The sequence below is a fragment of the Perca fluviatilis genome, chromosome 8 (assembly GCF_010015445.1).
Source record: "Perca fluviatilis chromosome 8, GENO_Pfluv_1.0, whole genome shotgun sequence".
NCBI classification, from domain to species: Eukaryota; Metazoa; Chordata; class Actinopteri; order Perciformes; family Percidae; genus Perca; species Perca fluviatilis.
Genome location: NC_053119.1, coordinates 3,526,685 through 3,540,512, shown reverse-complemented (window position 1 = coordinate 3,540,512; position 13,828 = coordinate 3,526,685). Strand labels below are relative to the sequence as shown.

General features: G+C 41.4%; 1 protein-coding gene across 1 annotated transcript in view; it reads right to left on the bottom strand.

The window, feature by feature from the left end:
- The window catches only part of LOC120563318 (neuronal acetylcholine receptor subunit alpha-7-like), a 60,493-nt gene extending 54,407 nt beyond the window's left edge, over positions 1–6,086 (bottom strand). Inside the window, exons 1-2 of the mRNA XM_039807411.1 lie at positions 5,771–6,086; positions 1,927–1,932 (exon numbers count right to left, since the gene is read on the bottom strand). Of these exons, the coding sequence (XP_039663345.1) occupies positions 1,927–1,932; positions 5,771–5,827 (63 nt within the window). The 5' untranslated portion in view covers positions 5,828–6,086. The remainder of the gene's footprint in view (positions 1–1,926; positions 1,933–5,770) is intronic.
- Between the last annotated feature and the right edge of the window lie 7,742 nt (positions 6,087–13,828).

Below are 13,828 nucleotides of genomic sequence, written 5' to 3'. Positions count from 1 at the left end.
CCTAGTCCGGTGGACTCGGGGGTGAAATCACAACATTGTCGCATTTTTTCATTTGGTTGGATTTGCGTTCACGCTGCACTTCTGTCAAACACACCAAACGGTAATGGTAACGGCTAAACAGTCGCTCGTTTATCTGACAGAATATGTGAGCGAAATACCGGAGCAACGCCATTTCATAACGCCTTCTGCTTTAGAGGGCGAACCGTGTGATCAGCTGACAGCGAGATGATGATGTCACACAGACGACCAGCGATGTGTGCTGAGAACAGCTTAGGGATCAAAAAGGGGTATCATCCCCATCAACTGGCGGACTTCGGTCCAAAACCGGACCGCTAGAAGGCTTCCAACCGGACCGCGAAGCCTTTTGACACAACTGGGAAAGACGTGGAAATGATATAATAACTTTGGTCAATCAGCTTTTTCAATTTACTGTAGTAGAATGAATGATGATGAATTTAATCTCAATATTATCTTACACAATGTAATTTAACCAATGTAATGGTTGTAATGGGAAAAATTACATTTAAGCATAATTCCTTATATTTTTATGTTTTATTTCTACTTTAATTCTCTCACATTATTGAAAGACAGTTCATCTCAGTTTCCGCTTATCTGCTGAGACGTCCAGTCTGGAACATAATGTGAGCTCTGTTTGTCTGAACAGATAGGGGGCTACAAGGCCACCCTAAAACTATCTCTAGTTTTCCCATGCCAGTTAAGATGTAACTGGGGGGTGAAAGTCGTACCGGGAGGAGGAGGTGAAATGGCTCCGAGATGTCTCTTGTGTATCAGATTGCCTGTAAGAATTGTAGCGTCATAATAAGCCAAGTGCGTGTGTGCTGTCACTCTGAAGATGCATATAAGCCTGGTGTTTCTGTTCACTCATTAGAGAAACTGACTCCACACTGGGCTGAGGCCTTTTGCTGCGGCCTCATGTTGCTCCTATTTGCAAATATATCTTTAATAAAATACAAAAACCCAACTTGGTTTTAGTCTCAGACTGTCTTATTTGTTTCACGTTACTAAACTTTGAAAACCTTTACCCCTGCTGCAAAGGAAACTTCCACTGCATGGTCCACTTTTAAATGGACTGTGTCCTCTTTGATCAGGTGTGGAAAAATATTTGGCTAATGACAGTGCGCTGATCATCCATTGTTTTTTAAATGTATTGAGTGGCATTTTTTCTGCCTTTTCTTGTTCACAGTCCGTGATGGGAGCGCCACTTTGTGAATGAATGATGTCGTTATTTTTCTCCTAAATAAGTTATTGCTTGCGTAATCAGTGTGTGGGATTTTCTCTAAAAAATGTTATCTGCTACTTTTGATCATATCCTACGCACCTGCCCGACAAAAGAGGTGTGTGCGAAAAAGCTTTTCTATAGTTACTGTAGTAGAAAAGTGGAACTTAATTCCACTTCACATTAGAGATTGTGTAAGTCTCAGCAGTTTTAAAATGTCCTTAAAGCCTTATCTGAAGGCGAATCAACTATGTGATCATTGGTCTTTTTATAACATGGAATGTATATTTTATATCCTGGTTTATATGTGATGTAATACTTGTCATTTGTCAATGCTCGTTGTTAAGTTTTTATCTGTTTTGATAGTATTGTCTATATTGTCTCTCTTGCCCAGGGACCACAGATGTAAATTAGCTGTATAGCTAACTCTGGTACAGGGCCTGCACTGTGCATGGTCCCTGACAAATAAACTAATACAATTCAAATATATGGGTATTTATCTTGTCAATAAAGGAATTTTCTAACAGGCAGAACGAGGCCAGCTCTGTAAGAGCTGTATGGGTCCTGCGGCCGCCTGCGTCTGTGTGTTGCCGTTGCTATGTTGAGAGGAGAGACGCGAGCTGACCACAGGTACACAATACGATAAAAGAACATGGCGTTATCAAAATATAGAAAAGTTGTCTTCAGAGCAGGGATGCACTGAATCCAGGATTCAGATTCGGCTGAATATTGGGCTTTTTGACAGGGTTGGGTTTCTGCCGAACCGTAGATTTTTTTTTTTCAGCAAACTGAACCCTACGCTCACACGAAGGACGCTACGCTGGTCGCCGTGATAATGGCGGCGTTGATTACGGGAAGGTGTTTCCGTAGGTGGAGCGTTCAATGCAGTAGGCTGTGAGAAAGTGGACATGGATCTGGCAGTAGGCTGTGAGAAAGTGGACATGGATCTGGTGAGCAGTAGCTGAGAGGAAGTGACATGGATCTGGTGAGCAGAAAAAGTTGTTGTTTGGCAGAACTTTCAGTCAAAAGAAGGCCATTCAAGTCCAGCTAATCTGTTCACTGCTGATTGGTCTGGTGGTGGCGAGGACCCTAAACTATACACAACATGGCCGCTGTGACAACATTTGGTATGAAACATCCGAAAGAATACGAGTTGTGCACGAAGGAATCTCCAGACAGCAGCCAGAATGCAGCAACTTCAGGTACGGCAAAGGAAGGACAGTCACTGCTAAAAACTGGTGTTAACCAGACAGTGCCTCTCCCGGGCTGTCAGCCATTCTCTCCCAGTCTCCCTACAGTGGGAGCGGAGCGACCGAACAGCCAGCTGTTACTCGTTAGCTAACGTTAGCTTTTTAATTTCAGCCACCCAACGTGCCTTCATCATACGCTGGTTAGCGAACATTTGCCAAACAAAATTGTCACTCATCTGGCGATAGCGATGTGGTTTCCTACAATGTGAAAAGAGCGTGTGAATTGAACATCAAGTTGTTACGTTTAACTATTTTATCTGAAAGAATATGAGTAGCCAGAATGCAGCAACTTCAGGTACGGCAAAGGAAGGACAGTCCCTGTTTACTTCATTCATGTGTTTACTGGGTTCATGGACTGAGGATGGGAGGAGGAGTCAGCACAATCTTAACCAGTGGATTCGGTATTCGGCCGAACCCCAAAAATCTGGATTCGGTGCATCTCTAGTTCCGAGATAAGTGGACAGAAAAGTACGTGATTAATCTTCCTGCTGTGAGTTCTACGAGTCTTTAGCGATTGTCAAAAGTGGAATTATTAAAACGCCAATATGAAACTAGACACAGACACTTGGAGAAAACTTAGCCACAGCGGTGTGAGGTCAGGACGCTGGAAACCAATGTTCCAAAAGGCCCGATAAGAGCGATCAGCACCTCAACATTTGTACTCAAGTATACGGTTGGGTACCGTTTGGAATTTTACGATTCAGATGCCGAACCGGTACTTTTAAAACGATTCCGAATCCTAACCCGATTCTTGAAAAACTGAATAATGACATCAAAGAAAGGCTCTTTTATAGAGTTTTTTTTTTATTTCTTTTGAAAATTATTTAAATTTAACAATATATTAATGTTTTAAAGTACTTAAATATATAATAAGTAAACCTAAGTCACCTAAAACACAAGGACATTATGCATTTTAAATGCACTAAAAGCTAGCTAGCTAGCTAACGATAGACTAGCAGAGCAAGTGTGACATGTTTACTAGCGATCCCGTGCAGTGAACGGTTAACATGCTTTTATGTCCGTTTTGGTGAGCCCAGAGGGGGAAATATGGCATTTTAAAAGTAGCCTACATTTACGGTAGCTAGCTAACGGTAGACGACAGAGAGAGGGTGATATTTTTACGTACGTTTCGGAGCGACAGAGGGAAAATACTTCCGTCGATACATTAAGTGGAACCAAGTGGAATTCATTGCCCACTACAATCAAAGATATACATACATATTCCACCTTCACAAAATACCTTAAAACATGGCAGTCTGATACTTATTACTGTACACATGTGTTTGATGTGACGTAGTCATTGTTGCTGTCACTCCATCTCTGCTGCCTGTCTCCGTTGTGTCTTGTATGTGCTTTCAGTGTGTCCTCTTGAGACTCTTCTTTTTAATTTTGTCTCCTTCATATTGTATTAACTGCATGGACTGATTTAATGCCATTGCCATTATCTGTGCTTGTCTGTTTGTGTGCCACTTTTTTGTACGTTTTAACCCTTTTTGCTTAGGCCTGCTGTTATTATAGATGTAATGTAATTGATTTTAATATGTTAATCATTGTATTTTAGGATGCCTATTGTCAGATGGCCGGGGACTACAGCTGGAAATTAGCCGTTGAGGCTAAAGCTGCTCCTTTTACTGTATAGTTCACTAAAGGGGAGTCTCCTCGACATTATAAACCAATAAATTAAACTAAACCAAAATGAGGAACCAAAATTTGCGTTCTAATCCGGACTGATTCCCGGTTGTGTAGGAACCGGTTCCATAGTGGAACCGGGTTTCGGTACCCAACCCTACTCAAGTACAGTACTTGAGTAAATGTACTTTTACTGTTTAGTGTCCATTTTCATTCTTTTACGCTGACATGGATCAGAACATTCTGCCGATGAATCCTTTTAGTTTCAACTACAGCTGCAAAGATTAATCCATACGTTGCCAACTATTCAATTAATCTCCAACTATTTGGATGATTAATCAGTTTGTGTCGTTTTTTATGAAAAAACAGTGAAACATTCTATGATTCCAGCTTGTTAAATGTGAATATTGTTCTAGTTTCTTCTCTCCTCTGGGATAGGAAACTGAATATCTTTGAGTTGGGGACAAAACAAGACATTTTGAGGACGTCATCTTGGGCTTTTTGGAAAACACTGATCCACATTCTTCACCATTTTCTGACATTTTAGAGACCAAACAACTAATACCATTCATCCAGGAAATAATCCACAAATCTTTTTTTGACATTTAAAGGTTGTTTTTTTGAATGACAGTTTTGTCCTTTTTCACGGCAGTTTTCACGTGGGTTTTTCATCTAAGCTTTTGGCACTTTCTCTTTCATAGTTTTTGTCAATATTTCCCACATTTAAGGTGCTTTTTTCAACATTTTCGTTAAGAGTTTCTGTATTCTACTTTGTTATCTTTTTTTTTTAAAGATTTTGTCACTTTTCTTTGACATTTTTGGCCCTTTTTCTTATTAAAACTAAGTGAATTTGAAGCCCTAAATTCAGCCTTGGGACCTTTGCCATGTGGTGACACCAGGCTAAATGTTGATGTAACGACAAATACTAACAACTCAGCTGGACCGAGGACACATTCCACAGACCTCCGTCCTGTTATTAAAGCTACGAGCCAAGAAACATACGCACACACGGAAATATATTCAAATGTCTTAGAAGTTGTTCTCAATCGACTTACCTGGATAAATAAAGGTTAAATAAAAAAATTAAAAATCTTTAGCTTCTGAAATAATGTCTTTTTGTTACCTCTTCAACATGTTCTCAGTCTACAGACAGAACTTTGCATCTTACGTTTACATTTACATCCACACGTTTTTATGAGCATTTTCAATTTGCATCTCATGCATGTTAGAGAAATTTTGTATCACATTTTTTTAAATTAAGTTCCCCTAAAAAAATGTCACTTTGACATTTACATCGTGTGACTTTTCATGTTTTTTTTTCATACCATTTCCAGAAGGTCGGCTTTAGTTTTTGTTGTCCTTTGCATTGATAGATTTAGGTGATTTAGGTGTCTTTTTTTGTTTCCTGTTCCCTTCATAAAAGAGCCGTCACATAAAGAGAAACTGTTTTTATTTTATTCGAGAATTTTAGTTACTGCGGTGTGTTTAACATGCTGCTCACAGTCAGAGATTAAACAACAGGGAAGCAAACAGCTGGACTGATTTATGACAAGCGAACAGGCTGAGTGTGTGTGTGTGTGTGTGTGTGTGTGTGTGTGTGTGTGTGTGTGTGTGTGTGTGTGTGTGTGTGTGTGTGTGTGTGTGTCTAAAGCCTACCGTGAATGAGGCAGCAGAGCGTCAGGACATGCAGGGTGAAGATCCGAGCATCCATCCTCGGCAATCACAGAGACGACAAACTGGCCAGAGTTCCTCCTGAACAGGAGGGAAAACACCGGAGAGAGAGAGAGAGAGAGAGAGAGAGAGAGAGAGAGAGAGAGAGAGAGAGAGAGAGAGAGAGAGAGAGAGAGGATTTGCTCTGAGAGAAGGGGAGAGGGGCATGAGCTCCTCCTTCCCGAAAAAGCATCCAAAAGAGAAGATTCGGCAGCTGGAGACACAGATGAGAGAGAGAGAGAGAAGGGAGGGTGTGTGTGTGTGTGTGTGTGTGTGTGTGTGTGTGTGTGTGTGTGTGTGTGTGTGTGTGTGTGTGTCTCTAAAAAGGTGGATGAGCTGATGATTGATGTGATGTTTCTACATTAAGCTCCATACTGATAACAGCCTGTTTGTAATAGAAACTGCCAGCCAGCCAATATTCCCATATAATACTTTTCTTCTTATATAAATCAAACTGGAGATCAGTCAGAGCCGAGGCACAGTCAGTCCTCTGCACTTAATATTTTCATGAATTAATTTTTTTAACATAAGATAGACCTTATTTTATCTTGAGGGTAGCAGTTGCAGCATAAAGTTGGAAAGTAAAATAAAGTTGCAAATAAAACTAAATATAAACACCTATTTATTTGTTTACTAGGAATGAGAAGGAGACCAGCGTCTAGGGAGCGGAGTGAGTGCGTGCCGGTGTATGTGCTGTAATAAGCTCAGATAAATAAGGTGGTGTGAGTCCATGCAAGGCCTCATATGTTAAAAGAAAAACCTTAAAATCAACTCTAGCTTGCACCAGGGCTGTACCCAATACCATACTATAAGCTTTGATACTTAACAGTGAATATTCAAAGCTTTGGCGGCAAGGGCAGGGGGGTGTAAAACATTTCAACCATCGTGAAAAGTGCTCGTATTGTGCTCATTTTCAGGTTCATAATTGTATTTAGAGGTTATATCAGAATAGGTTTATGTGGTTTAATTAAAAAAAATATATATATATATATTTTTGCTGTAGGCTACTGCACATTGCTGCAGCTCCTCTTTTCACCCTGTGTGTTGAGCTCTCTGTTTTAGCTACAGAGTGAGACATCTCAACTTCTGTACTATCTTTGTTGGGAGTCGCACATGCTCAGTAGCTAGGTAAGGACTACTAGCCAGTCAGAAGCAGAGTATGAGGGCATGCCCTGACAGTTATTAGGTAAGGACTACTAGCCAGTCAGGAGCAGAGTATGAGGGCGTGCCTTGACAGTACCTAGGTAAGGACTACTAGCCAGTCAGAAGCAGAGTATGAGGGCGTGCCCTGACAGTACCTAGGTAAGGACTACTAGCCAGTCAGAAGCAGAGTATGAGGGCGCGCCTGACAGTTATTAGGTAAGGACTACTAGCGCCAGTCAGGAGCAGAGTATAAGGCGTGCCCTGACAGTAGCTAGGTAAGGACTACTAGCCAGTCAGGAGCAGAGTATGGGCGTGCCCTGACAGTAGCTAGGTAAGGACTACTAGCCAGTCAGGAGCAGAGTATGAGGGCGTGCCCTGACAGTAGCTAGGTAAGGACTACTAGCCAGTCAGAAGCAGAGTATGAGGGCTAGGCGAGCATTATATTGTGTTCCAAAGTGACCCATGTTTGTCTCTGAAGTAAAGGCTGGACTACAATAGGGCTGTTTGGAGCAGTTTGTTGGAGATGGTAAGCCCCTTTGGGGGGGGACTTTTTCACTTTGTAAACCTTTAACGTGCATAAAAAAGATATATAACCCAATAAAGGGAAAAAGCCAAAAGATCATAATATGAGCACTTTAAAACCTTGTTGCAGCAATAGAGGCAGTGATGATTCCTGTTTAGTGTAACATTACACTAGTCTCACACCGCGTCACAGAAAGACAAGTTTGATCTCCAGCTACATGATTGGCCACCGCAGGGTGACATCGGGGTTGCTTTTCTCCAAAAGTTGAATCAGTCTTAACTTTTTGCTGCAGGCTTTCAAAACAAACGGAAAGACGTGCGTTTTTGCCTGACTGCCTGACGAGTGATGACCCACGCAGTGTGTGTGAATGAATGCTCAGCCAGCCAGCGCGCCACTAGAGCATTAGCGTTATGAACAGTCGTACGATCTTAACCTTTATGAAATTGCCTGGAAATGATACCAGGCTGCTACATTATAACCACACAGACCTCTACACACACCACACCGCTCGCTTGTAACTAGGGATGCACAGAATCCAGATTTTTGGGGTTTGGCCGAATCCTGAATCCCCTGGTTGAGATGGTGCTGAGTCCTCCTCCCATCCTCAGTCCATGAACCCAGTAAACACATGAATGAAGTAAACAGGGACTGTCCTTCCTTTGCCGTACCTGAAGTTGCTGCATTCTGGCTGCTGTCTGGAGATTCCTTCATGCACAACTCTTTCGGATGTTTCGTACCAGATGTTGTAACAGCGGCCATGTTGTGTATAGTTTAGGGTCCTCGCCACCACCAGACCAATCAGCATTGAAAAGATTGAACATGTAGCTGAACTTGAATGGCCTTCTTTTGACTGAAAGCTCTGCCAAACAACAACTTGTTCTGCTCACCAGATCCATGTCTACTTTCTCACAGCCTGCTGCATTGAACGCTCCACCTACGTAAACACCTTCCCGTCATCAACGGCAGCGCCATTACGGCGACCAGCGTAGCGTCCCGAGTGCAAGCGCAGGGTTCGGTGGGGTAAGAAATTCTAAGGTTCGGCACCAGAATCCTGGATTCAGTGCATCCCTGCTTGTAACTCAACATTTCTCCGTTGTTGGCCGAGATGGACCCACGGTATATTTCAACAGTTGTTCAGGTGTTTCTCTGTGGACACACGTCTCCATTAAAATGACGTCCGCTGTTTTCTATGTAGTGTTGTAATTGTGGTTGCTTTTGTATTTATGTTGTCGCTTTTTGTAGTTGCATTGTAGCTTCAGGATTTGTGTTGTAGCTTTAGTATTTGTGTGTTGTAGCTGTAGTATTTGTGTTGTAGCTTTAGTATTTGTGTGTTGTAGCTGTAGTATTTGTGTTGTAGCTTTAGTATTTGTGTGTTGTAGCTGTAGTATTTGTGTTGTAGCTTTAGTATTTGTGTTGTAGCTTCAGTATTTGTGTTGTAGCTTTAGTATTAACCCTTGTGTTGTCCTCTGGGTCCCAGTGACCCGAAGGACAACACAAGGATTATGTACTTCCGTTTACTTTGTTGAGAATTGCTCTCTAAACAAGGGTTAATACAGCACCTTAGTTCTTGTTTGTACAGCATTTTGGTCAGCTTAAACTGTGTTTAAATGTGTTCTAGAAATAAACTTTACTTACTTACTTTACACAAACAGGGTTTAGAGAGCAATTCTCAACAAAGTAAAGGGAAGTACATAATCCTTGTGTGGTCCTTCGGGTCACTGGGACCCGAAGGACCACACAAGGGTTAACTGTAGTATTTGTGTTGTAGCCGTAGTATTTGCGTTGTAGCTTTAGTATTTGTGTTGTAGCTTTAGTATTAACTGTTGTATTTGCGTTGTAGCTTTAGTATTTGCGTTGTAGCTGTAGTATTTGCGTTGTAGCTGTAGTATTTGCGTTGTAGCTGTAGTATTTGCGTTGTAGCTGTAGTATTTGCGTTGTAGCTGTAGTATTTGCGTTGTAGCTGTAGTATTTGCGGTGTACTGAATTGGTCAGTTTTTCTCATCATTTTAAAAAGGCCAAAAGGTCATGATGTAATTTACCGTTATCACTGCCTAAAAACTTTGAATACATGAGTAAATGTGAGCTGAATCCCGGGTTGGGAAGGCTTTTCTCAGCTCTGCGGAGCATGATATAACCTCCTGATTCATTTTGCTGAATAAGGAGATGGTTTTCTTAATGACTCTCTCCATTAGAGACATTACTGCCGGTGAACACACACAGAGAGAGAGAGAGAGAGAGAGAGAGAGAGAGAGAGAGAGAGAGAGAGGAAATCTGCTTTCAAACATTTCTAACTGTTTCAGATTAAAAACCAAAGAGATCTGAACATGTTTGTTTCTATCCTGTCCTTTCTGTTTGAGAGTCTCATTCTTACGGTTGTGTGTTTACATAATTACAAACACTCATAAAAGCGGCGATATTGTCATCCAGAGATAGAAGGCTTTAATTCCAGGACGTTTCCCAGCATCCTTGGCTCTGCACACTCAGTACTCTCCGCAGCTTATTACCAGCGCTGCCTGCCCTGCAGCGGAAATAATAAAAAAAAAAAAAAAAATAAAAGCAGAACATCTGCAAGTTTCTGCATGTTAAATATTTAGTTAATGGGTGAAGGTAATTCAACAGATAGCTGATGAAGTAAAAGAACAAGAATTTCCTCACCTGAAGACTCCGATATTCTCAGTAAAAATGTGTCATACTAACTGCTATAATTATTCTGAATCATATTTCTGTATATCTGTAACTCTGTGTCCCAACCAGCAGCCATAGACAGTAAAATAATGGACATGGCAACGCCATAGACTTTGACAGAGACCAGTGAAGGATATCAGAAGTCTCTTTCCCGGTGCTGGCTGAGCGTTACTGAGCAGCCTCCAACTGAGAGAGAGACGTAGATGTGACGTGAGCAACCTGTCTGAAAGTGTGAAGTCTTCTGGTAGCTGTGCCGAGAGAAATCTCAATCATTCCCAATCTTACAGAGACGGAGAGCGTAGGTATATGTAAGGAGATAACATAGACACAGGCTAATTACTGATCACTAACATGCTAGTTAACATTATTAATTAAACCTAAACAGCTAATGGAAGTCCAAACTGCCTGTGAGCTTCTCCTTTACTATACGGTAATTCCTCTACTGTGTGACAGTAAGTCTCGTGGTTATGACCCAACCGTTAGCCTATTTTTATAAAAGCGTCTGCTACGGAGCCATAACGTGAGGTACAAGGTAATGGAGCCTTTTATACATTGTCGTGTTTCTTTAGAAATAAACAACGGACAAATAGAGTCTTTAAACGCTTCAGATGTAAAGTTATTCTCTGACAAAGTGACGTCAGAATGAATGGGAGTCAATGGGATGCTAACGGGGGGTGATGGCTTTGTAGCATCACAATGGCGATGGGGATACGTGTCCCCCTAGGGGTACTCTGGAGGACTGCAGGGGGGACGTGTCCCCCTAGCGGTACTCCTGAGGACTGCAGAGGTTACTTGTCCCCCTAGGGGTACTCTGGAGGACTGCAGGGGTTACGTGAGACTTTTTTACAAAATGTTTTTCAGTTACAAGGCTGTAGTTACAAGTCTTTTGTTCTCCAAGTTTGGTGCTTTTTATAAAGTTTTTGTAGCAGTTTTTGAAGTTTGTCACCTTTTTTTTGAAGGTTTTGTCGTTTGTTTTCACCTTTTCTTGCCTTTCTTCCTTACTTTTGTCTACTGTCTTTTTTTCTTTGAAGTTTTTGTCACTTTTTTCAAAGTTTGTCGCTTATTTGAATTTTTTTTTCTTTCTACTGTTATTTTTTTCTGAAGTTTTTATTACTATTTTTGACCTATTCTTGCCATCCTTCCTTCTCCAAATTTTTGTCGTGTTTTTTTTTTTTTTTTTTTTTAACGTTTTTGTCGCCTTTGTCCATAAACATCATATAAATGTTTTCCAGGTCCAAGGCTGTTGTTTAGTAAATCTATCGCTGACATCGCTGTATTTTTCCTCTTTATAGAGACTTTTTTTCTACCAAAAATTATTCGCGCTGGTTTTTTAAGCCATGTACATGGCTTTAAAAAACTGTTCATTATTGACATTATTGAAAACAGCTTGAGAACCACTGGTCTAGACCTATTCTATCTGTAAAGTGTCCTGGGATAACTCCTGTTATGATTTGACACAATAAATAAAACTGAATTAAACGCCATGATTCCAGGCAGGTCACTATAATGTCCAATCTCATTTAACCCTCTGGTTGTCTTCTCTTTCTGGGTCAACATGTAAAAACATTTTGCTCGTGTTTTGACACTTTTTTTTTCCCCCCCATTGTTTTTTTCTGCACTTTTTGAAACTTTTTCCAACTTGTTTTTCACTTTTTTTTTTTTTTTCTCTTCCTCGACGTTCTATCAGTTTTTTTTTCTTCAATTGACATGTTTGTGAATTTTGTTGAAAGAAATCCACATTTCTGATATATAATTTTGTTTAAATTGGCCTATTTTCAGTCCCTCCAGAAAGTCGCGATTATGCAATCGCATAATTCAACGCATAATCATCCAAAGTCCTCATATTTATTTGGGGGGGGGGGGGGCGCATTTTTTCAAATATCCCGCACTTTCGCCGCATAAATTGAGGGGCTTGCATGATTTAATAATCCCCGCATTTTCGTTGCAAAAGTCACATATCTTAGCAGAAAGGTGAAAAATGTTGCATTTTACTTCACACAAGAGCAGCCATTTTCCCGTTGCCATAGGAACGTTATGAAGTGACGTAATTACGCGACGTGAACATCATCAAAAAGCAGAATCACTTTTTTTTCTCTTTTTCCATCAAACCTCAATCTTTGCAAGTTCCCGCAATTTCATCGCGTAAAATTGTATAAATATCCCGCATATTCCATCGCATTTTTTAAGAAAACGTGCCGCATAATCAAGGATTTTTGCCCCGCAACAATCACAAAAAACTGCATTTTTCTGGAAGGACTGTATTTTGACCCGAGGACAACAGGAGGAGTTAACAGCAGTGGTTTGATCCCTTCAACACAGACAGACATGAGCACTGAGGATTGACTGCCACCTCGTGGACGAACACAGAACTGCAGTTTGGATCCCAAAAGCAGACAATGTATTACACTGGTGGGGGGTCTGGGTATCCTCACCCAGGGAAGTTTTATGCAACAATTTACGGTGGAAATCCCTTTATTTAGCCTACGTGAAGAAGAAAAACACAGATGATAACTCAAAATATATCAAAACTATAATGGAAAGGGTATACGTGCAGTTTAGTGTCCCAAATTCCCCCATACTGTCACGGATTGCTGAGGGATAGACAAGGCTTGGACCCAAATGCAGTTAAGAAGGAATTTATTGACAAAAACTTACAAAAAGAGTGTCCAGAGGTTGGCAAGACTAGCCACGACGACCGCAAACAACTTGGCCTAAAGCAACATACAACAATGATCCCACACCAGACAAAGACCACACAGAGACTAAATACACCAGGTAACGAGGACTAACGAGGGACAGGTGATACAACAGGTGAAATACATCAGGGCAAGCACAAGGGAGGGAAAACACAGGAAGTAAAACAGACAAGACAAGACAGAAAACCAGATTTCAAAATAAAACAGGAAACATAACAGAAACCCACAATCATGACACAATAGGCTCGTTCGAGATGAGCCAGATCTGCGCAGAACCGATCACCAGCGATCGGCGCCCAATGCATGCCGGTTAGTTTTGTGTCCGACTTGATCCCGACTTGCTCTGACGTCATGCACACGTGGGCAACGATAATCTCACGAGACCAAGGCGGCCGCAGTTCTGAGACGCAGGTAGCGCAGTTGCTTTTCACCGACTGCAAGAGCCAGGCGGACGCAGGTGGACCCAGTGCATGCTGGGAAACGCCGGCCTCTCAGCTGATCAAACAGCTGATTGGTTCAGAATCGACTCAACATGACGACGTTTTATATAAACCTTTTATTGATTTTGATCGGAGGGATTTTAACTGCTATTTGTCTGATTTAAAGGCTTATTCCTTACAGAACACATGTTGTGGGGCTGATAGTTATGTTTAGAAGTCAGAGAGACTAAATCTGTTCAGATTACGGATCATCTACAGTCTGTTGTTTATTAAAATCAGCAACAGATGACATGTAGAGCATTTTGACAGCTACTCTGTCATAATAAAATCAACTGGAGACTGTGTAGGAGCAGATATATGGGTCTGATAACATTTTATTAAACCGGAATCGGACCCGAACGGACCACAGTGTTTGTGTCACTTCCTGTTCAGCCTGAAGGCTGCTGGAATCAGCTGGAAATCTGTCCGACTTGAGAGCGGACTTTTGTCCCCGCCCCCCGCTGCTGCCGCCTGCT